Source organism: Oncorhynchus clarkii, chromosome 21 (genome assembly GCF_045791955.1).
Source record: "Oncorhynchus clarkii lewisi isolate Uvic-CL-2024 chromosome 21, UVic_Ocla_1.0, whole genome shotgun sequence".
NCBI classification, from domain to species: Eukaryota; Metazoa; Chordata; class Actinopteri; order Salmoniformes; family Salmonidae; genus Oncorhynchus; species Oncorhynchus clarkii.
This window is the reverse complement of record NC_092167.1, coordinates 48,088,259-48,113,083: the sequence shown is the minus strand read 5'-3', so window position 1 is coordinate 48,113,083 and position 24,825 is coordinate 48,088,259. Positions and strand designations below refer to the sequence as shown.

The 24,825-nt window shown below is 41.8% G+C and overlaps 1 protein-coding gene across 2 annotated transcripts in view; it reads left to right on the top strand.

Moving 5' to 3' along the window:
• Positions 1-22,028, top strand: part of LOC139379111 (glucosidase 2 subunit beta-like) — a 270,891-nt gene extending 248,863 nt beyond the window's left edge. Inside the window, exons 14-15 of one of the 2 annotated variants that reach the window (XM_071121937.1) lie at positions 15,721-15,820; positions 21,398-22,028. In XM_071121937.1, the coding sequence (XP_070978038.1) occupies positions 15,721-15,820; positions 21,398-21,535 (238 nt within the window). In that variant the 3' untranslated portion in view covers positions 21,536-22,028. The remainder of the gene's footprint in view (positions 1-15,720; positions 15,821-21,397) is intronic. The other variant, XM_071121936.1, reaches the window with a different exon arrangement.
• The last annotated feature ends 2,797 nt before the right edge of the window (positions 22,029-24,825 follow it).

Sequence of the window (24,825 nt, the reverse complement as noted above, 5' to 3'; positions counted from 1 at the left end):
ACTGACAGACAACCAGGTAGTTATATAGTAACGTTGTAGTTGTATTCAACCCACTGACAGACAACCAGGTAGTTATATAGTAACGTAGTGGTTGTATTCAGCCCACTGACAGACAACCAGGTAGTTATATAGTAACGTTGTGGTTGTATTCAGCCCACTGACAGACAACCAGGTAGTTATATAGTAACGTAGTGGTTGTATTTAACCCACTGACAGACAACCAGGTAGTTATATAGTAACGTTGTAGTTGTATTCAACCCACTGACAGACAACCAGGTAGTTATATAGTAACGTTGTAGTTGTATTCAGCCCACTGACAGACAACCAGGTAGTTATATTGTAACGTTGTAGTTGTATTCAACCCACTGACAGACAACCAGGTAGTTATATAGTAACGTTGTAGTTGTATTCAACCCACTGACAGACAACCAGGTAGTTATATAGTAACGTTGTAGTTGTATTCAACCCACTGACAGACAACCAGGTAGTTATATAGTAAAGTAGTGGTTGTATTCAACCCACTGACAGACAACCAGGTAGTTATATAGTAACGTAGTGGTTGTATTCAGCCCACTGACAGACAACCAGGTAGTTATATAGTAAAGTAGTGGTTGTATTCAACCCACTGACAGACAACCAGGTAGTTATATTGTAACGTTGTAGTTGTATTCAACCCACTGACAGACAACCAGGTAGTTATATAGTAAAGTAGTGGTTGTATTCAACCCACTGACAGACAACCAGGTAGTTATATAGTATATAGTAACGTTGTAGTTGTATTCAGCCCACTGACAGACAACCAGGTAGTTATATAGTAACGTTGTAGTTGTATTCAACCCACTGACAGACAACCAGGTAGTTATATAGTAACGTTGTAGTTGTATTCAACCCACTGACAGACAACCAGGTAGTTATATAGTAACGTTGTAGTTGTATTCAACCCACTGACAGACAACCAGGTAGTTATATAGTAATGTTGTAGTTGTATTCAACCCACTGACAGACAACCAGGTAGTTATATAGTAACGTTGTAGTTGTATTCAACCCACTGACAGACAACCAGGTAGTTATATAGTAACGTAGTGGTTGTATTCAGCCCACTGACAGACAACCAGGTAGTTATATAGTCATGTTGTAGTTGTATTCAGCCCACTGACAGACAACCAGGTAGTTATATAGTAACGTTGTAGTTGTATTCAGTCCACTGACAGACAACCAGGTAGTTATATAGTAACGTAGTGGTTGTATTCAGCCCACTGACAGACAACCAGGTAGTTATATAGTCATGTTGTAGTTGTATTCAGCCCACTGACAGACAACCAGGTAGTTATATAGTAACGTTGTAGTTGTATTCAGCCCACTGACAGACAACCAGGTAGTTATATTGTAACGTTGTAGTTGTATTCAACCCACTGACAGACAACCAGGTAGTTATATAGTAACGTTGTAGTTGTATTCAACCCACTGACAGACAACCAGGTAGTTATATAGTAACGTTGTAGTTGTATTCAACCCACTGACAGACAACCAGGTAGTTATATAGTAAAGTAGTGGTTGTATTCAACCCACTGACAGACAACCAGGTAGTTATATAGTAACGTAGTGGTTGTATTCAGCCCACTGACAGACAACCAGGTAGTTATATAGTAAAGTAGTGGTTGTATTCAACCCACTGACAGACAACCAGGTAGTTATATAGTATATAGTAACGTTGTAGTTGTATTCAACCCACTGACAGACAACCAGGTAGTTATATAGTAACGTTGTAGTTGTATTCAACCCACTGACAGACAACCAGGTAGTTATATAGTAAAGTAGTGGTTGTATTCAACCCACTGACAGACAACCAGGTAGTTATATAGTATATAGTAACGTTGTAGTTGTATTCAGCCCACTGACAGACAACCAGGTAGTTATATAGTAACGTTGTAGTTGTATTCAACCCACTGACAGACAACCAGGTAGTTATATAGTAACGTTGTAGTTGTATTCAACCCACTGACAGACAACCAGGTAGTTATATAGTAACGTTGTAGTTGTATTCAACCCACTGACAGACAACCAGGTAGTTATATAGTAATGTTGTAGTTGTATTCAACCCACTGACAGACAACCAGGTAGTTATATAGTAACGTTGTAGTTGTATTCAACCCACTGACAGACAACCAGGTAGTTATATAGTAACGTAGTGGTTGTATTTAACCCACTGACAGACAAGCAGGTAGTTATATAGTAAAGTAGTGGTTGTATTCAACCCACTGACAGACAACCAGGTAGTTATATTGTAACGTTGTAGTTGTATTCAACCCACTGACAGACAACCAGGTAGTTATATAGTAAAGTAGTGGTTGTATTCAACCCACTGACAGACAACCAGGTAGTTATATAGTATATAGTAACGTTGTAGTTGTATTCAGCCCACTGACAGACAACCAGGTAGTTATATAGTAACGTTGTAGTTGTATTCAACCCACTGACAGACAACCAGGTAGTTATATAGTAACGTTGTAGTTGTATTCAACCCACTGACAGACAACCAGGTAGTTATATAGTAACGTAGTGGTTGTATTTAACCCACTGACAGACAACCAGGTAGTTATATAGTAACGTTGTAGTTGTATTCAGACCACTGACAGACAACCAGGTAGTTATATAGCAACGTAGTGGTTGTATTTAACCCACTGACAGACAAGCAGGTAGTTATATAGTAACGTTGTAGTTGTATTCAGTCCTGCTATATGTTTTGTATTTAAGGGTAGTTCATCCCACCTTGGTGATACTCTAGTCAGTTCCCCAGCTCCCTCCATCTTCCCCCTCATGTGCCAGTCAAGGCCTCGGGTAATGGTCCTTGTTTGTCTGAGTTGACAGAGAGACTAATGGTACCATGGGTAGCCATGGTAACGTGGAGACCCTCCGTTAATGAGGCACGAGTGAGCTGTTAACGGAATACTGATTTAGATTTGACATCTGTGGATTAATATCTGCTGGGAGGTGTTGATTTGTTTTCCTCGCGTCTGTAAGTGTGCGTGTGTGTCTGTGTAAATGTGTACAGAAACAGAATTGTGTTTTGAAAGTCGTCCCTTTAATTGACGTTCACAGGTCCAACGTACTGAGCGTACCGTGTCAACTTAAAGCTAAACTAAACGAAGGCACAAAACCAACAACAACAAACTCTGCCATATTTCATACATCCCACCTGCAACAAAGAACTACAACCAGGTCTACAACTTCAATCTCTTCATGTAGTCTATAATGCTGAATACGCTTTAAAGTGATTTGGAGCAAGCAGGGCACTTGCCACTGGGTAATGTCTTCTGGTCCTGTTCTGCTGGTTGCCATGGTAGTCTACCTAAAGATAAGGTTCCATACTCAAATCTTTAGCATGACATCAGGAAGTGTCACTGCAATGGGAATAGGAGTGAAAAGATGATGAAGAATCATCCCATCATTCTATTTCTGTTATATTACATCAAGCATGTTAGCCAACATCTCTCACCTACTGATTGTGCCTGGGACAGAGATGATTGTGGTGCAGTATAGTGTGTACGTTAACATCCTAGCCCTGTTAAAGGAGTCAGTCAGTACAGTCGCTGGTTCGAATCCAGGCTGTATCACATCCGTCCGTGATTGGGAGTCCCATAGGGCGGCAACTGGCCCAGCGTCGTCCAGATTTGGCCGGGGTAGGACCGACATTGTAAATAAGAATTTGTTCTTAACTGACTTGCCTAGAAGAAGAAAAATTAAGGTTAAATTAAAATTACATTTAAAAAATAAATAAAGTACGGTTATGTGGAGTTCCAACACCGTAATATGTTGATTCTACACCTGGTTATCCAATGGGGAGGCTAAAAAATAAGATTGGAGATGACAATATCTTAACACAAGTATGTCATTGGTGGTAATGTGCTGTGTACCGTCATTGGTTCTTCGCAAATAATATTGTGTCGTTAGATGAGTAGAGAATGCTCGTGTACCGGGGTTACCATGTCTCAGCCGGAAAATGACCAGATTAAATTATGAATATTATTAATGCTAGTCACAGTCTGGCTCAACATTTACCCTCTGGATGGTGCGGACAGTCAAGCAAGGCAGATAAGTCTCAATGCTACTGTACTTCAAAAGGTACAGTACTATTTAGTAGTGCACCGGTACCTCTATGGTTGGTGCTAGTACTGGTATACTGATGTAGGAGCACCTGGTGCAACCCCACTAGATACTTTACCCAAATGACTAAATGCTAAAACGTTAGCATTCGGAGACAGGTAAACAAATCCAAATTATGGATCGCTGTATTACCTTGTCCGATGCTAACAGGGTAAAGAAGCCAAATACGTCATTTTGCAATTTGGGTAAAATATCCCTTTAATCTTTGTTTCCGCCAAAAGCGAGGTACTAATGATTTCTGATTGTGAACAATTAGGTGGGTATTGGACACATTAAAATGTCTATGAGGTACGGTTGCTACTAGGTTTATTTTCTGCATATGCATGTTTCTTTCAATGCAAAACCCCACCACTGGTGTGCGTTGCCAAATATCTCTATTTTCATGTCATCCAACAAATGTAAACACCTGGAGTTTCCTAAACAGCATCGGCACTTGGATTGGAACCGGTGCTTTGGTCAGATGACATGAAAATAGAGCTCTTTGTCCACACACACCAATGGTGGGTTTTGCATTGAAAGAAACATGCATATGCAGAAAGAACTGCAAATGGATCTTCCAGCAAGATAATTACCCCAATCCATAAATAAATTGTTAATTGACAACAAAATCGACATTTTGAAATGGTATCAAGGATCTGGTATTGGTATCAAGGATCTGGTATTGGTATCAAGGATCTGGTATTGGTATCAAGGATCTGGTATTGGTATCAAGGATCTGGTATTGGTATCAAGGATCTGGTATTGGTATCAAGGATCTGGTATTGGTATCAAGGATCTGAAACAAGTTGACTTTGGGCACGCTTTTCATCTGTAGGTGAAAATAGTTCCCCCTACCCTAGTGAGGTTAAATTACACGTTGTAATGCAACACAATTGGAAAAATGCCAAGGGGAAGGAATACTTTTGCAAGGCATTGTATTAGTATAAAATAATATAATTTTTCAATTTATTTTTACATCCAGTATTTGTATTATTTATTTGCTAGTCTTTTTTTTGCTCTTCTTTATCAAGGGTGCCATTAATGTTGGACCTGACTGTAGGCACAGTTTAAAACATGCTCACACCTATCGTTTTAAAAGTATCAGATTACTGAAACTCCTGTTGTTGAGGTTTAAACGCTGAGGTAAACACTAATGCTCAGACACTATTTCAAAGAAAGAACATTACAATGTAAAAGCTTATTCAGATTCAGAACTTATTGACTTTCAATGAATCATCAAATAATATTTTCTTCCAAGAATGGTTCTTAGAATGAAAAAGGGTCTCGGTACTGAAGAACACTTTGCCTTCCAAAGAATCATCAAAGAATCTTTTCTTCCAAGAATGGTTCTTAGAATGAAAAAGGGTCTCGGTACTGAAGAACACTTTGCCTTCCAAAGAATCATCAAAGAATCTTTTCTTCCAAGAATGGTTCTTAGAATGAAAAAGGGTCTCGGTACTGAAGAACACTTTGCCTTCCAAAGAATCATCAAAGAATCTTTTCTTCCAAGAATGGTTCTTAGAATGAAAAAGGGTCTAGGTACTGAAGAACACTTTGCCTTCCAAAGAATCATCAAATAATCTTTTCTTCCAAGAATGGTTCTTAGAATGAAAAAGGGTCTAGGTACTGAAGAACACTTTGCCTTCCAAAGAATCATCAAAGAATCTTTTCTTCCAAGAATGGTTCTTAGAATGAAAAAGGGTCTAGGTACTGAAGAACACTTTGCCTTCCACAGAATCATCAAAGAATCTTTTCTTCCAAGAATGGTTCTTAGAATGAAAAAGGGTCTCGGTACTGAAGAACACTTTGCCTTCCAAATAATCATCAAAGAATCTTTTCTTCCAAGAATGGTTCTTAGAATGAAAAAGGGTCTAGGTACTGAAGAACACTTTGCCTTCCAAAGAATCATCAAAGAATCTTTTCTTCCAAGAATGGTTCTTAGAATGAAAAAGGGGCTAGGTACTGAAGAACACTTTCCCTTACAAAGAGTACCCGTTTTCCAAAAAAGGTTCTTAAGATGAAAAAGGTTATTTTGGAACCCTTTTTTTAAGAATGTTCTACACACCCATAATAATGCATGCTACAAATCCCCAAAATTGTGCTTTCACCATAGCTATATGCATGAGGCAGATCATCTATAGTGCTCTAATATTATCTCAGGGAACACACACACACTAGATACGTTTCAAAGACAGCACCCAACGCAAATGAGATTATCTATATTCATTCCACTTGAGGAAACAAACCAAACATTTATTTTGCCCCGTGGTTTGTTCATTCAAGTTCCCTCGCTGAAGTCCTGGTCCTCGTTTCCCCTCCGCCTGTGTTTTGTCTCAACCCCGTATCTGCAGGGTTTAGACGACTTGTCTAAATGATCATTGCTTCTGACAGGTTGATGATGTGTGGCGGTGGAGGCTAACTCCGCTCTCAGTTCTATCTGAGATTAGTGTGGATTTTGCTGGATTTATCACGAGAGGCATGCAGATTAGCGGCGTGAAGTTAAACTGAATCACTGGATAGCAAATATTTTAAAAAGTAGAGGAGATTATATCATCAGCTCAAGCCATTATTATAATAAGAGAAAGCTAATCAGCTTTTTAGAAAGCTAATTATTCTTAATCAGGATTAGATTTAAACATCAATTAAACAATGTGGGTATTCCAGGCCCACTTTGTGCCAATATTCATTAAAACATTTCGCTCTGTGCATATGTTCCAGAAAGCTTGAGTTGATTGGCAGTTTTGGTCGACTGACTTGAGTTGAGTTCTGATGTATTAGCATTACTTCTCAATTAAGATGCATGTATTCTATTGGTTCTGTCATATTCTCTATTAACTCTGCTACTCTAAATGAAACCTCTGATGCTCTAAATGAAAACTCTGTTACTCATTTTATTAACTCACTCTAGCTCTTCATACTCTTAAAAGGGGAATCCTGCCAAATGACTATTAGTTGCAACATGTTTGTCCACAACTAATAGCATGCTATTCATTATTTGGTCCAAAACAGATTGTTGGTAGATGTTTAACTAACTATCCTAACCTTAACTCTAACCCTAGCGGTAACCCTAACTCTAACCTTAGCTCTAGCTTTAACTCTAATTCTAGCTCTAACTCTAACCTAAACTTGAACTCTAGCTCTAACATTAACTCGAACTTTAATTCTAGCTCTAGATCTAACCTTAACTCTAACTCTAACCTTTAACTCTTACTCTAACTCTAACCTTAACTCTTACTCTAGTTCTAACCTTAACTCTAGCTGTAGCTCTAGCTCTAACTCTAGCTCTAGCTCTAGCTAGAACTCTAGCTCTAGCTATAACCCTAGCTCTAGCTATAACTCTAACTCTAGCTATAACTATAGCTCTAGCTATAACCCTAGCTATAACTCTAGCTATAACTCTAGCTCTAGCTATAACTCTAGCTCTAGCTATAACTCTAGCTATAACTCTAGCTCTAACCCTAACTCTAGCTATAACCCTAGCTATAACTCTCGCTATAACTCTAGCTCTAGCTATAACTCTAGCTATAACTCTAGCTATAACTCTAGCTCTAGCTATAACTCTAGCAAGCTTTTGCCATGTCAACATAGTTACAGTAATAGTTACACCATCTGTAGATCATCTATAGGAACTATCCAAATAAAGCCATTATTTTCATGTGTGACAAACTATTTTGTAATTCAAATATAGCTGGTTCCAACTAAAATGGTGTAAACAGATGATAACCCTTTCACATTACTGAATTGATTGAGCCAGCTAAAGGTCCTATGGTCCTTTAAGCCAACTTTGGCCGTCTCTATTTCACACTGTGGAGACATTATTAGTTATACAGTACGAGTCAAAAGTTTGGACGCACCTACTCATTCAATGTTTTTTCTTTATTTTAACTTTTTTCTACATTGTAGAATAACAGTGAGGACATCAACACTATGAAATAACACATATGGAATCATGTAGTAACCAAAAAAGTGTAAAACACATCAACATATATTGATGAAAGCTTTGAACACTCTTCGCATTCTCTCAACCAACTTCACATGGAATGCTTTTCCCAACAGTCTTGAAGGAGTTCCCACATATGCTGAGCATTTGTTGGCAGATTTTCCTTCACTCTGTGTTCCAACTCATCCCAAACCATCTCATTTGGGTTGAGGTCGGGTGATTGTGGAGACCAGGTCATCTGATGCAGCACTCCATCGCTCTCCTTCTTGGTCAAATAGCCCTGATACAGCCTGGAGGTGTGTTTTGCGTCATTGTCCTGTTGAAAAACAAATGATAGTCCCACTAAGCGCAAACCAGATGGGATGGCGTATCGCTGCAGAATGCTGTGGTAGCCATGCTGGTTAACTATGCCTTGAATTCTAAATAAATCACCGATAGTGTCACCAGCGAAGCACCCCCACACTATCACACCTCCTCCTCCGTGCTTCAACTTGGGAACATGCGGAGATCATCTGTTCACCTACTCTGCGCCTCACAAAGACACGGCGGTTGGAACCAACAATCTCAAATTTGGACTCATCAGACCAAAGGACAGATTTCCACCAGTCTAATGCTGGTGTTTCTTGGCCCAAGCACATCTCATCTTTTTATTGGTGTCCTTTTAGTAGTGGTTTCTTTGCAGCAATTCAACATGAAGGCCTGATTCATGCATTCTCTTCTGAACAGTTGATGTTGAGATATGTCTGTTACTTAAACTCTGTGAAGCATTTATTTCGGCTGCAATTTCTGAGGATGGTAACTCTAATGAATTTATCCTGTTCAGCAGTGGTAACTCTGGGTCTTCCTTTCCTGTGTCAGTCCTCATGAGAGCCAGTTTCATCAAAGCGCTCAATGGTTTTTGTGACTGCACTTGAAGAAACATTACAAGTTCTTGACTGACCTTCATGTCTTAAAGTAATGATGGACTGTAATTTGTCTTTGCTTATTTGAGCTGAACTTGCCATAATATGGACTTGGTCTTTTACCAAAAAGGGATATCTCCTGTATACCACCCCTACCTTGTCACAACACAACTGATTGGCTCAAACTCATTAAGATGGAAAGAAATTCCACAAATTAACTTTTAATTTAAATTAATTCCAGGTGACTACCTCATGAAGTTGTTTGAGAGAATGCCAAGAGTGTGCAAAACTGTCATCAAGGCGAAGGGTGGCGACTTTGAATAATTTAAAATATAAAATATATTTTATTTATTTGCTTCACTTTTGTTTGCTACATGATTCCATATGTGTTATTTAATAGTTTTGATGTCTTCGCTAAATAGTTAAGATAAAGAAAGACCCTTCAATGAGTACAGTGGCTTGCGAAAGTATTTATCCCCCCCCCCCCCTTGGCATTTTTCCTATTTTGTTGCCTTACAACCTTGCACCAGACATAGCGTTTTCCTTGATGGCCAAAAAGCTACATTTTAGTCTCATCTGACCAGAGTATCTTCTTCCATCTGTGTGGGGAGTCTCCCAAATTCCTTTTGACGAACACCAAATGTGTTTGCTTATTTTTTTATTTAAGCAATGGCTTTTTTTCTGGCCACTCTTCTCTAATTTTTTTAAATTTTAATTTAACCTTTATTTATCTAGGCAAGTCAGTTAAGAACAAATTCTTATTTACAATGACGGCCTACCGGGGAACAGTGGGTTAACTGCCTTGTTCAGGGGCCCAGCTCTGTGGAGTGTACAGTTGAAAGTGGTCCTATGGACAGATACTCCAATCTCCGCTGTGGAGCTTTGCAGCTCCTTCAGGGTTATCTTTGGTCTCTTTGTTGCTTCTCTGATTAATGCCCTCCTTGCCTGGTCCGTGAGTTTTGGTGGGCGGCCCTCTCTTGACAGGTTTGTTGTGGTGCTATATTCTTTCAATTTTTTAATCATGGATTTAATGGTGCTCCGTGGGATGTTCAAAGTTTCTGATATTTTTTATAACCCAACCCTGATCTGTACTTCTCCACAACTTTGTCCCTGACCTGTTTGGAGAACTCCTTGGTCTTCATGGTGCCACTTGCTTGGTGGTGCGCCTTGCTTAGTGATGTTGCAGACTCTGGGGCTTTTCAGAACAGGTGTATATATATACTGAGATCATGTGACAGATCATTGCACACAGGTGGACTTTATTTAACTGAAGGTAATTGGTTGCACCAGATCTTATTTAGGGGCTTCGTAGCAAAAGGGGTGAATACATATGTACGTACCACTTTTCAGTTTTTTAGGCTGTCTCGTCGTTCTCGGTGATCTACCACTGTTGTGTCATTAGCAAACTAAATGTTTGGAGTTGGCCGTGTAGTCATGAGTGAACAGGGAGTACATGAGGGGACTGAGCACGCACCCCTGGGGGGGCTCCAGTGTGACGGATCAGAGTGGCGGATGTGTTGCTACCTACCCTTACCACCTGGGGGCGGCCTGTCAGAAAGTTCAGTATACAGTTGCAGAGGGAGGTGTTTAGTCCCAGGGTCCTTAGCTTAGTGATGAGCTTTGAGGGCGCTACGGTGTTGAACGCTGAGCTGTAGACAATGAATAGCATTCTATATGTTGTGTTTTTGTGCAAATACTCTTGCAAAAAACTGTTGGTAACCAATGATACTTTTTTAATAATTGAAAAGGCATTGCTGCTATCCAAAATAGCCCTTTAATATTCATTCAAATCAGAGTAATTTCTTTGTTACTAAGATCATAGTTTGACTTCAGTCGTTAGATACTGTTTGATCTGTTCACTATTATTCTACAATGTAGAAAATAGTAAAAATATTAGAAAACCCCTGCAATGAGTAGGTGTGTCCAAACTATTGATGGTACTGTATGTCAAGGGGTCGGTGAGTAACAGGTATATAACAGAGTAGACAGGTAGGTAACAGGTAACATCTAGTTAACAGAGTAACAGGTATGTAACAGAGTAACAGGTAGTTAACAGAGTAACAGGTAGTTAACAGAGTAACAGGTAGGTAACAGAGTAACAGGTATATAACAGTGTAACAGGTAGGTAACAGAGTAACAGGTATATAACAGTGTAACAGGTAGGTAACAGAGTAACAGGTAGGTAACAGAGTAACAGGTATATAACAGTGTAACAGGTAGGTAACAGAGTAACAGGCAGTTAACAGAGGAACTGGTAGGTAACAGGTAGTTAACAGAGTAACAGGTAACAGGTAACAGGTAGGTAACAGAGTAACAGTAACAGGTAGGTAACAGAGTAACAGGTAACAGGTAACAGGTAGGTAACAGGTATGTAACAGGTAGAGTAACAGGAGTAACAGGTAGGTAACAGAGTAACAGGTATAACAGGTAACAGAGTAACAGGTAGTTAACAGAGTAACATGTAGTTAACAGAGTAACAGGTAGAGTAACAGGTAGTAACAGGTAGTAGTAACAGAGTAACAGGTAGGTAACAGAGTAACAGGTATATAACAGTGTAACAGGTAGTAACAGAGTAACAGGTATATAACAGAGTAACAGGTAGGTAACAGAGTAACAGGTAGGTAACAGAGTAACAGGTAGGTAACAGAGTAACAGGTAGGAAACAGAGTAACAGGTATATAACAGTGTAACAGGTAGGTAACAGAGTAACAGGTAGGTAACAGGTATGTAACAGAGTAACAGGTATGTAACAGAGTAACAGGTAGGTAACAGAGTAACAGGCAGTTAACAGAGGAACTGGTAGGTAACAGGTAGTTAACAGAGTAACAGGTAGGTAACAGAGTAACAGGTAGGTAACGGGTAGGTAACAGAGTAACAGGTAGATAACAGAGTAACAGGTAGGTAACAGAGTAACAGGTATGTAACAGAGTAACAGGTAGTTAACAGAGTAACAGGTAGTTAACAGAGTAACAGGTAGTAACAGAGTAACAGGTAGTAACAGAGTAACAGGTAGGTAACAGAGTAACAGGTAGGTAACAGAGTAACAGGTATATAACAGTGTAACAGGTAGTAACAGAGTAACAGGTATATAACAGAGTAACAGGTAGGTAACAGAGTAACAGGTAGGTAACAGAGTAACAGGTAGGAAACAGTAACAGGTATATAACAGTGTAACAGGTAGGTAACAGAGTAACAGGTAGGTAACAGGTATGTAACAGAGTAACAGGTATGTAACAGAGTAACAGGTAGGTAACAGAGTAACAGGTAGGTAACAGTGTAACAGGTAGGTAACAGAGTAACAGGTAGGTAACAGAGTAACAGGTAGGTAACAGAGTAACAGGTATGTAACAGAGTAACAGGTATGTAACAGAGTAACAGGTATGTAACAGAGTAACAGGTAGGTAACAGAGTAACAGGTAGGTAACAGAGTAACAGAGTAACAGGTATATAACAGTGTAACATGTAGGTAACAGAGTAACACGTAGGTAACAGAGTAACAGGCAGGTAACAGGTATGTAACAGAGTAACAGGTAGGTAACAGAGTAACAGGTAGGTAACAGAGTAACAGGTAGGTAACAGAGTAACAGGTATGTAACAGAGTAACAGGTATATAACAGTGTAACAGGTATATAACAGTGTAACAGGTAGGTAACAGAGTAACAGGTAGTTAACGGGTAGTTAACAGAGTAACAGGTAGGTAACAGGTAGGTAACAGAGTAACAGGTATGTAACAGAGTAACAGGTAGGTAACAGAGTAACAGGTAGGTAACAGAGTAACAGGTAGGTAACGGGTAGTTAACAGAGGAACTGGTAGGTAACAATATTTACTTAAATGTCATTGCAATTGGTGGAAAAAGGAGCAGATTGCGCGTGGCTAAGAGCATTTTCTCCCTGAATGATAGATTGAATAATATAGAAGAAAATAACACATTGAGTTAGAGGAGACATGGTCGTCACATTGGATGAATGTCACACGGCTGTATGATAGCTCCACAGAACGGGCCAGTCAATAGACCGTCGGGTATTATTACAAGGAGTGGTTTGTCAATACGGCTCCGTCCGGATACTCCTGTGAGCCCTAAATGACTGGAGTCTATAGCGCAAGTGTCCGTGATAACTGGGGCCTAATTGACAGGGCCTCTCCTGCCTCCTGGGGCGTGGGTAGTACTGAGAGAGGCGAGAATGGAGATCTGACGAGGCAAGGGACAGAACCGGGGGGGGGGGGGGGGGGGGGGGGAGAGGTGGGACATAAGGGAGAGCACAGTAGGGATCACACTGGTGGAAAGAGGCCAGCACTGACACTCTCTTAGACCCCTCTGTACCCTGGCCCTGACAGCAATCCATTTGAGGTTCCCTGACCTGGTGGCATGGAGGCATGGTGGCATGGAGACATAGACATATGGTGGCATGGAGACATGGTGGCATGGAGACATAGACACATGGTGGCATGGAGGCATGGTGGCAGGGAGACATAGACACATGGAGGCATGGTGTCATGGAGGCATGGTGGCATGGAGACATGGAGGCATGGAGGCATGGAGACATAGACACATGGAGGCATGGTGGCACGGAGGCATGGAGACATGGAGACATAGACACATGGTGATATGGAGGCATAGACACATGGTGATATGGTGGCATGGAGACATGGAGACATGGTGGCATGGTGATATGGAGGCATGGTGGCATGGTGATATGGAGGCATGGAGACATGGTGGCATGGAGACATAGGCACATGGTGATATGGTGGCATGGAGACATAGACACATGGTGATATGGAGGCATGGTGGCATAGACACATGGTGATATGGAGGCATGGTGGCATGGAGACATGGTGATATGGAGGCATGGTGGCATGGAGACATAGACACATGGAGGCATGGAGACATAGACACATGGAGGCATGGTGGCATGGAGGCATGGAGACATAGACACATGGAGGCATGGTGGCATGGTGATATGGTGGCATGGAGACATGGAGACATGGTGATATGTAGGCATGGAGACATGGTGATATGGTGGCATGGAGACATAGACACATGGAGGCATGGTGGCATGGAGACATAGACACATGGAGGCATGGTGGCATGGAGACATAGACACATGGTGATATGGAGGCATGGAGACATGGTGGCATGGAGACATGGAGACATGGTGATATGTAGGCATGGAGACATGGTGATATGGTGGCATGGAGACATAGACACATGGAGGCATGGTGGCATGGAGACATGGAGGCATGGTGGCATGGAGGCATGGAGACATAGACACATGGTGATATGGAGGCATGGAGACATGGAGGCATGGTGGCATGGAGACATAGACACATGGTGATATGGAGGCATGGTGGCATGGAGACATGGTGATATGGAGGCATGGAGGCCGGGAAAAGGAGCTAGTGAACTCAGGGACCTTAAGATAGGACCCGCTGTCCGTGTCTCTCAATCTGGACAAGGCTAAAGAATGTTGAAATGTCATAGAATGGGCTTGTTGCCTATGAGGACAGATGAGTGGTATTAGACAGATATGAGTCCTGGAAGGGGACCCAGTGTGTGTACATTTCTACTGAAAAGGGTTTTGTGTTTCTCTCTATATTTATCCCTCAGCGATCATCCAATAATCTCCTTTTCTGTGTCATTATTTTCAGCAAGGTCTGACATTTAATATTAATAGTGATTTCTGTTTGATGTCTAAAAAAAAATAATAATCTGAGATGATATGCAATCACATGTTTGTATATATGGTCTCTTTTGTCCAAAGCGACTAACTCTTTAAGGGGCAATCCATTTAGCTACAGCCATTTTGGATTAATAAGTGAATTATATGTACCCATTGATTTGTGATTCATATAAAGTGTAAATGCTTCATGAGCTTAGTTCAACTGTCGCCCCACATTCAGAACCCGACACATAAACTTGTTCTAGGCCCATGTTTGTAAACAATGCAAATGTAAACAAATGCTGTATAGCCTCAAAACATGGTTTAAAACTACACATTTGATATTCCGTGGATGATCAGTCCTTGGAGCTCTGTCTAATGATTTTGAGAGTGGTTACATTTTCTCCAGCCCCGTCCCTCAGCTTTTTTTTTTTTTTTTAACCCGAGAACTCGTTATTGTTTCAACTGCTGATTGCCCCTTTTAACTCAGTAGGCCTATTCAGAAACGGACTGGAATCAGAATCACAACCCTGTCACTCTAACCAGCTGAATCATTGAGGTTCACTATTTACTGTTGTGTCGCACTGCTTTGCTTTATCTTGGCCAGGTCACAGTTGTAAATGAGAACTTGTTCTCAACTAGCCTACCTGGTTAAATAAAAGGTGAAATGAAATAAAAATGTCAAAAAATTGGAGAGTGAGAACCATATTAACCAGAACCATAAAGCTGAGGTAAAATGTATTTCGCCATCGCACGGGAAGGAAACGCCTTATTTGGTATCTGGTTCAGTATTATTGTTCTCCCCTCCCTCTCTGTGCAGAACAGTACAGATAATTAACTCACACAAATGGTAATTAATATGTTTTGTCGGAGGAGAGACAGACAGCGCCAGGCACCAGGGACTAGCAGAGGGCACTGCAGCCACCTCCGCTAGACTTTTTGCCCAGTTAGTAAACCTGGTGCTAAGTGATGTCAACATTTTGTCTCAATATTTATCAGGAATTTGGGATTATAATAATGAATGGAGTTTATATTTGCTCTCTGTCTCTCTCTCTCCTTTTTGTCTGTCTGTTTCAGGAAGTGGGGGTCATGGGCGGGGCCACCAGAGAACCCATATTGCCAGATGAGGTATGAGAGTGGAGAGCCCTGCTGGCAAGGCCCTACCAGGAACACCATGGTAAGTACATTAGTGGGATGTTACTGTACTGTAAAGGGCACAGAAACAGAGAGCCTTAGAGACAGGCAGACAGGCAGACAGGCAGACAGACAGGCAGACAGAAAGACAGACAGGCAGACAGACAGGCAGGCAGGCAGGCAGGCAGACGACGTAGGAAGACACAGACAGGCAGAAAGACAGACAGACAGACAAAGAGGTAGGAAGACACAGACAGGCAGACAGACAGACAGACAGACAGACAGACAGACAGACAGACAGACAGGCAGGCAGACAGGCAGGCAGGCAGGCAGACGACGTAGGAAGACACAGACAGGCAGACAGACAAAGAGGTAGGAAGACACAGACAGACAGACAGACAGACAGACAGACAGACAGACAGACAGGCAGGCAGGCAGGCAGGCAGGCAGGCAGGCAGACGACGTAGGAAGACACAGACAGGCAGACAGACAAAGAGGTAGGAAGACACAGACAGACAGACAGACAGACAGACAGACAGACAGACAGACAGACAGACAGGCAGGCAGGCAGGCAGGCAGGCAGACGACGTAGGAAGACACAGACAGGCAGAAAGACAGACAGACAAAGAGGTAGGAAGACACAGACAGGCAGAAAGACAGACACAGGCAGAAAAACAGACAGACAGGCAGGCAAAGAGGTAGGAAGACATGGACAGACAGACAGACAGACAGACAGACAGACAGACAGACAGACAGACAGGCAGGCAGGCAGGCAGGCAGGCAGACGACGTAGGAAGACACAGACAGGCAGACAGACAAAGAGGTAGGAAGACACAGACAGACAGACAGACAGACAGACAGACAGACAGACAGACAGACAGACAGACAGACAGACAGACAGGCAGGCAGGCAGGCAGGCAGACGACGTAGGAAGACACAGACAGGCAGAAAGACAGACAGACAAAGAGGTAGGAAGACACAGACAGGCAGAAAGACAGACACAGGCAGAAAAACAGACAGACAGGCAGGCAAAGAGGTAGGAAGACATGGACAGACAGACAGACAGACAGACAGACAGACAGACAGACAGACAGACGAGGTAGGAAGACACAGACAAGAAGACAGACATACAGGCAGACAGACAGGCAGGCAAAGAGGTAGGAAGACATGGATAGGCAGACAGACAGACAGACAGCGATAGATGCCATTTTCATCCTCATGTTATCGTTGTACACTATTCACTAGTAGAAAGACACTTTGTGAAACCACCGATTACTGAAGTCCCATAAAAAGTTAAACAAAAACAGGGCTGAAGACAGTAGCAGACGCACACTTCACCTACGTTTCTCTGTCCGTCCTATCACTTCACTCTCTCTCTCTCTCACAGAGTTCACAATGTCTCCAGTCACTTCACTCTCTCTCTCTCACAAAGTTCACAATGTCTCTAGTCACTTCACTCTCTCTCTCTCTCACAGAGTTCACAATGTCTCTAGTCACTTCACTCTCTCTCTCTCTCTCTCACAGAGTTCACAATGTCTCCAGTCACTTCACTCTCTCTCTCACAGAGTTCACAATGTCTCTAGTCACTTCACTCTCTCTCTCTCTCACAGAGTTCACAATGTCTCTAGTCACTTCACTCTCTCACAGAGTTCTCAATGTCTCCAGTCACTTCACTCTCTCTCTCACAGAGTTCCCAATGTCTCCAGTCACTTCACTCTCTCTCTCTCTCACAGAGTTCCCAATGTCTCCAGTCACTTCACTCTCTCTCTCACAGAGTTCACAATGTCTCCAGTCACTTCACTCTCTCTCTCTCTCACAGAGTTCACAATGTCTCCAGTCACTTCACTCTCTCTCTCTCTCACAGAGTTCCCAATGTCTCCAGTCACTTCACTCTCTCTCTCACAGAGTTCCCAATGTCTCCAGTCACTTCACTCTCTCTCTCTCTCACAGAGTTCACAATGTCTCCAGTCACTTCACTCTCTCTCTCACAGAGTCAGTCCACAATGTCTCCAGTCACTTCACTCTCTCTCTCTCACAGAGTTCCCAATGTCTCCAGTCACTTCACTCTCTCTCTCTCTCACAGAGTTCACAATGTCTCCAGTCACTTCACTCTCTCACAGAGTTCACAATGTCTCCAGTCACTTCACTCTCTCTCTCTCTCACAGAGTTCACAATGTCTCCAGTCACTTCACTCTCTCACAGAGTTCACAATGTCTCCAGTCACTTCACTCTCTCTCTCTCACAGAGTTCACAATGTCTCCAGTCACTTCACTCTCTCTCTCTCACAGAGTTCACAATGTCTCCAGTCACTTCACTCTCTCTCTCTCACAGAGTTCACAATGTCTCCAGTCACTTCACTCTCTCTCTCTCTCTCTCTCACAGAGTTCACAATGTCTCCAGTCACTTTACTCTCTCTCTCACAGAGTTCCCAATGTCTCCAGTCACTTCACGCTCTCTCTCACAGAGTTCCCAATGTCTCCAGTCACTTCACTCTCTCACAGAGTTCACAATGTCTCCAGTCACTTCACTCTCTCTCTCTCTCACAGAGTTCACAATGTCTCCAGTCACTCTCTCTCTCTCACAGAGTTCACAATGTCTCGTCTCTAACAGCAGGAATTTGTTCAATTAAAAATGTAGCATGTTTTATCATCTAATTTTTTTTACAGCGTCCCCCCCCTAACCCCTTCTCCCCCCCAACCCCTTCTTCCCCAACCCCTTCTCCCCCCCAACCCCTTCAACAGTTTAAATGGTTTCCAATCATCTGTAAATATATGTTCCTACCATCCAGAGGCCCTTTGAAAAGCCTCAATTGAATTCCTTTGATATAACACTCCCTTTTCCAAAACGTGTGCGTACGGCATAAATGAAGTCTCCGCGAGAAGAAGTCGTCCCTCATTATATTTGAAATGCTGAAGCCCGGCTTTGCTCTTTTACCTCGGTGAAAAGAGGCTTCTCTACCCCTTAGCGGGAGAATGGTAATGCGGGCAGTGGACGGCATTGTTTCAATGCCGGGTATGAAACTAATTCAAAGCCAAAGAGACCCGTGCGGTGTGCCTGTTAAAAGACACTGCAACACTGGAAGGGTCGGACCTAGTGTTTATTAATTAGATTCAAAAGGCTCGGGCTAATGTGTGTGTTATGGACCGTGGATTTGGTCTCTAACTGGAATATATTGTAGATATACCATATATATATATATATATATATATATATATATATATATATATATATATATATATATATATATATTTATACACTGCTCAAAAAAATAAAGGGAACACTAAAATAACACATCCTAGATCTGAATGAATGAAATATTCTTAAATACTTTTTTATTTACATAGTTGAATGTGCTGACAACAAAATCACACAAAAATGATCAATGGAAATCAAATTTATCAACCCATGGAGGTCTGGATTTGGAGTCACACTCAAACAAACCACACTACAGGCTGATCCAACTTTGATGTAATGTCCTTAAAACAAGTCAAAATGAGGCTCAGTAGTGTGTGTGGCCTCCATGTGCCTGTATGACCTCCCTACAACGCCTGGGCATGCTCCTGATGAGGTGGCGGATGGTCTCCTGAGGGATCTCCTCCCAGACCTGGACTAAAGCGTCCACCAACTCCTGGACAGTCTGTGGTGCAACGTGGCGTTGGTGGATGGAGCCAGACGTGATTTAAAAAATGAATGTATATGAATTCTGTATGTACAGAAATGGTTTGATTACTGGGAAATTAATATCCAACTAGTCAGTGACAGAAACTATGTGAGCTTATTCTAGTATTATAGACACTATGACCTGGGATGTCCTATGATCTATGTAGAAGAACCCCTTACAGTATTATAGACACTATGACCTGGGATTTCCTATAGTCTATGTAGAAGAACCCCTTACAGTATTATAGACACTATGGCCTGGGATTTACTATGGTCTTCTATGTAGAAGAACCCCTTACAGTGTTATAGACACTATGACCTGGGATTTCCTATAGTCTATGTAGAATAACCCCTTACAGTATTATAGACACTATGTCCTGGGATGTCCTATAGTCTATGTAGAAGAACCTCTTACAGTATTATAGACACTATGACCTGGGATGTCCTATGGTCTTCTATGTAGAATAACCTCTTACAGTATTATAGACACTATGACCTGGGATGTCCTATGGTCTTCTAGGTAGAAGAACCTCTTACAGTATTATAGACACTATGACCTGGGATGTCCTATGGTCTTCTAGTAAGAAGAAGCCATTACAGTATTATAGACACTATGACCTGGGATTTCCTATAGTCTATGTAGAAGAACCCCTTACAGCATTATAGACACTATGACCTGGGATTTCCTATAGTCTATGTAGAAGAACCCCTTACAGTATTATAGACACTATGACCTGGGATTTCCTATAGTCTATGTAGAATAACCCCTTACAGTATTATAGACACTATGACCTGGGATTTACTATGGTCTTCTATGTAGAAGAACCCCTTACAGTGTTATAGACACTATGTCCTGGGATGTCCTTTGATCTATGTAGAAGAACCCCTTACAGTATTATAGACACTATGACCTGGGATTTACTATGGTCTTCTAGGTAGAAGAACCCCTTACAGTATTATAGACACTATGTCCTGGGATGTCCTATAGTCTATGTAGAAGAACCTCTTATGTTAATAACTCTTCTGTAGCTTGTGAGGTCATAGAGCAAAACGTGTTCGTGAGAGTCTCTGCTTTTCTTAGATGGTTTTAATTAGTGTGTGGCTGAAACCGTTCAGACTCTACGGGTGTTTTCGTTAACATTCCCAGGATCCTCCTTTGTCTCACTAACACCACTCTAGCGCAGCCCCCCCCCCCCCCTTCCCGTTACTCAGACTAATGCGGAGGAAAATAGACGAATCCAAAGGTACGACTCAGAAAAGTCTGTAGCTCAAACACACAATGTATAAAAGAGGTTATAGAAGTCCTAAAATCGCTGTGTCGTGACGGTGGGTCAATGATGAAACCTATCGCAACCAAAACATTAGTACTGTCATTTACTGTGGTCCATTTCAGAAAATACAACATGAACACACTGTTGACACCTAGCCTATGGTGTAATGGAAGGTTCTGGAAGGTTCTGCCTCGTGTGGTCGGTTTTGTGGGTTTTTGACACTCTTATGTAGGTGTCATAACCAGCCGTAAAATAACACAATTTATGGGTCATGACGCCTGTTATAACAGCCGTTATGACATATCATGGCATGGTTATGACGCTGGGAGTCAAGTAAAGTGGTAGTGTAATTTGTGTGTGTCTGAATGTGTTGTCGAAAAAAGAATTCTGAACGAACTACAATTTAAGTGTTGGGCCTAATTTGATCATTAGTTCCTCTTATTCTACCATGGTATCACGACAGTAATTCCAAATCAACAACAACAACATTCATACAACGAATGTGTAGAGACACAAATGTAAAGCTTATAAAAATGCACAGCAGTTATGCCACATATCTGGTGCTTCTCCACACAGTCCTTTTACGAGAGGCAAACGACAAGCCTCTTGACTTAACAATGTCCCTCTCTCTCTTCTATTCACTTCTTCTCCGTGACTATCTCCCTCCATTGCCTCGTTTGTTTTTCTAGGTCATGTTGATATGTGGGACAGAGACAGCCTTGAGATCGGTAAAGGAGCCCAGCAAATGCCAGTACGTCATGGAGCTTCAGACTCCCGTGTCCTGTCAGCCGGCGCTGAGGCAGCGGGGCATACACAGTGAACTTTGACCCCCAGGGACCAAGGGAGGGAGCCATGCAGCCCCCATGCCGCTGGTGACAGACTTGTTCCGGGGCCACTCAGGCCCCAGTGTCCTCTGCCTTTGTGTCAGAACACATATCGCAATAATTGCTGTAGCTTTATAATATGTTTTTGTCTTCCGTTGTCTCGTTACCATGGTGTTTTTGTTCCTCCTGACTGTCACGCTGTTCATTTCCATTGTGTTTCGTTGAGCTTTGTGGATTGAGGAATTGAAGGAGTCTTTTCATGTAAAATGTTGTTCTAGAAATGTAGACATTTTAATTACACTTGCTGTTTGTGTTAGGTTTTACGCTTTGCAGTACGGGGAATAAGCTTCTCTGTCATTCCTGTTAAAACAATTATAAATCACAGTAGTTTCCAAACACTGTCTAATGACAGCATTAAGTCAATCTATGATCTTTGTAACAAAGAAATGACTCTGAATTGACTGAAAATAAAGGGACTATTTTGGATAGCAGCAATGCCTTTTCAAATAGTATCATCAGTTACCAACAAAAACAACACAACATACTGTATAACAAAATATACAGTACCAGTCAAATGTTTGGACAAACCTACTCATTAGACATTAAAACTACAAAATAACACATGTAGTAACCCAAAAAAAAATTGTTAAACAAATCGACATATATTTTAGATTCTTCAAAGTTGCCACCCTTTGCCTTGATGACATCTTGGCATTCTCTCAACCAGTTACACGAGGTAGTCACCTGGAATGCATTTCAATTAACAGGTGTGCCTTGTTAAAAGTTCATTTGTGGAATTTCTTTCCTTGTCAATGCGTTTGAGCCAATCAGTTGTGTTGTGACAAGGTAGGGGTGGTATACAGAAGATAGGGCTATTTGGTAAGATCAGCTCAAATAAGCAAAGAGAAACGACAGTCCATCATTACTTTAAGACATGAAGGCCAGTCAATACGGAATATTTCAAAAACTTTCTTCAAGTGCAGTCGCAAAAACAATCAAGCACTATGATGGAACTGGCTCTCATGAGGACCGCCACAGGAAAGGAAGACTCAGAGTTACCTCTGCTGCAGAGGATAAGTTCATTAGAGTTAACTGCACCTCAGATTGCAGCCTTATTAAATGCTTCACAGGGTTCAAGTAACAGACACATCTGAACTGTTCAGAGGAGACTGCATGAATCAGGCTTTCACGGTCGAATTGCTGCAAAGAAACCACTACTAAAGGACAGCAATAAGAACAAGAGACTTGCTTGGGCCAAGAAACACGAGCAATGTACATTAGAGTGGTGGAAATATTTATATTTTATTTCACCTTTATTTAACCAGGAAGGCTAGTTGAGAACAAGTTCTCATGTACAACTGCGAACTGGCCAAGATAAAGCAAAACAGTGCGACACAAACAACACAGAGTTACACATGGGATAAACAAACATATACAGTGTTTGCAAATGGCGTCAGGAGGTAAGCAATAAATAGGCCATAGTAGCAAAGTAATTACAATTTAGGTTCTTTGGTCTGACGAGTTTAAATTTGAGAGTTTTGGTTCTAAACGCTGTGTCTTTGTGAGACTCAGACTAGGTGAACAGGATGATCACCGCATGTGTGGTTCCCACCGTGAAGCATGGAGGAGGAGGTGTAATGGTGTGGGGGTGCTTTGCTGGTGACACTGTCTGATTTATTTAGAATTCTAGGCACAATTAACAAGCATGGCTACCACAGCATTCTGCAGCGATACGCCATCTTATCTGGTTTACGCTTAATGGGACTATCATTTGTTTTTCAATAGGACAATGATCCAAAACACACCTCCAGGATGTGTAAGGGTTGTTTGTTTTTTTTTTTTGGGGGGGGGGGGGGTTGCTACATGATTCCATATGTGTTATTTCATAGTTTTGATGTATTCACTATTATTCTACAATGTAGAAAATAGTTAAGATAAAGAAAAACCCTTGAATGAGTAGGTGTGTCCAAACTTTTGACTGGTACTGTATAACACCACAACATATAACACAACAAATCAAATTGTATTGGTCACATACAGATGGTTAGCAATGTTATTGTGAGTGTAGCAAAATGCTTGTGCTTCTAGCTCTGAAAGTGCAGTAATATCTAACAAGTAATCTAACAATTCCACAACAACTACCTAATACATACAAATCTAGTATGAATTAAGACTATGGCTGAGCCATGTCAGACGGAACGAACTAAGATACTGTAGAATAGTATAGAAAACAGTATATACATATGAGATGAGTAATGCCAGATAAGTAAACATTATTAAGTGACTAAGATACCGTAGAATAGTATAGAATACAGTATATACGTATGAGATGTATATAAATATACAGTATATAAATACAGTATATAAATATGAGATGAGTAATGCCAGATATGTAAACATTAAGTGACTAGTGTTCCATTCCTTAAAGTGGCCAGGGAGTCCTAGTCTATGCCTATAGGCAGCAGCTTCTAATGTGCTAGTGATGGCTGTTTAACAGTCTGATGGCCTTGAAATAGAAGCTGTTGTTCAGTCTCTTGCTCCTGGCTTTGATGCACCTCTACTGACCTCGCCTTCTGAATGATTGCGGGGTGAACAGGCAGTGGCTTGGGTGGTTGATGTCCTTGATGATCTTTTTTGGCCTTCCTGTGACATCGGGTGCCGCAGGAGTCCTGGAGGGCGGGTAGTTTGCCCCCCAGTAATGTGTTGGGCAGACCGTACCGCCCTTTAGAGAGCCTTGCGGTTGCGGGTGGTGCAGTTGCCGTATCAGGCGGTGATACAGCCCAACAGCATGCTCTCAGTTGTACATCTGTAAAAGTTTATGAGAGTATTAGGTGACAAGCCACATTTCTTTAGCCTCCTGAGGTTGAAGAAGCTCCATTGCGCCGTCTTCACCACACTATCTGTGTGGGTGGTCCATTTCAGATTGTCAGTGATGTGTACACCAAGGAACTTGAAGATTTCCACCTGCTCCACTGCGGTCCCGTCGATGTGGATGGGGGGTGCACCCTCTGCTGTTTCCTGAAGTCCACGATCATCTCCTTTTTTTTGTTGACGTTGAGTGAGAGGTTGTTTTCCAGGCACCACACTCCCAGAGCCCTCACCTCCTCCCTGTAGGCTGTCTCGTCATCGTTGGTAATCAAGCCTACTACTGTTGTGTTGTCTGCAAACTTGATGATTGAGTTGGAGGCGTGGATGGCCACGCAGTAATGGGTGAACAGAGAGTACAGGAGGGGGCTGAGCATGCACCCTTGTGGGGCCCTAGTGTTGAGGATCAGCGGAGTGGAGGTGATGTT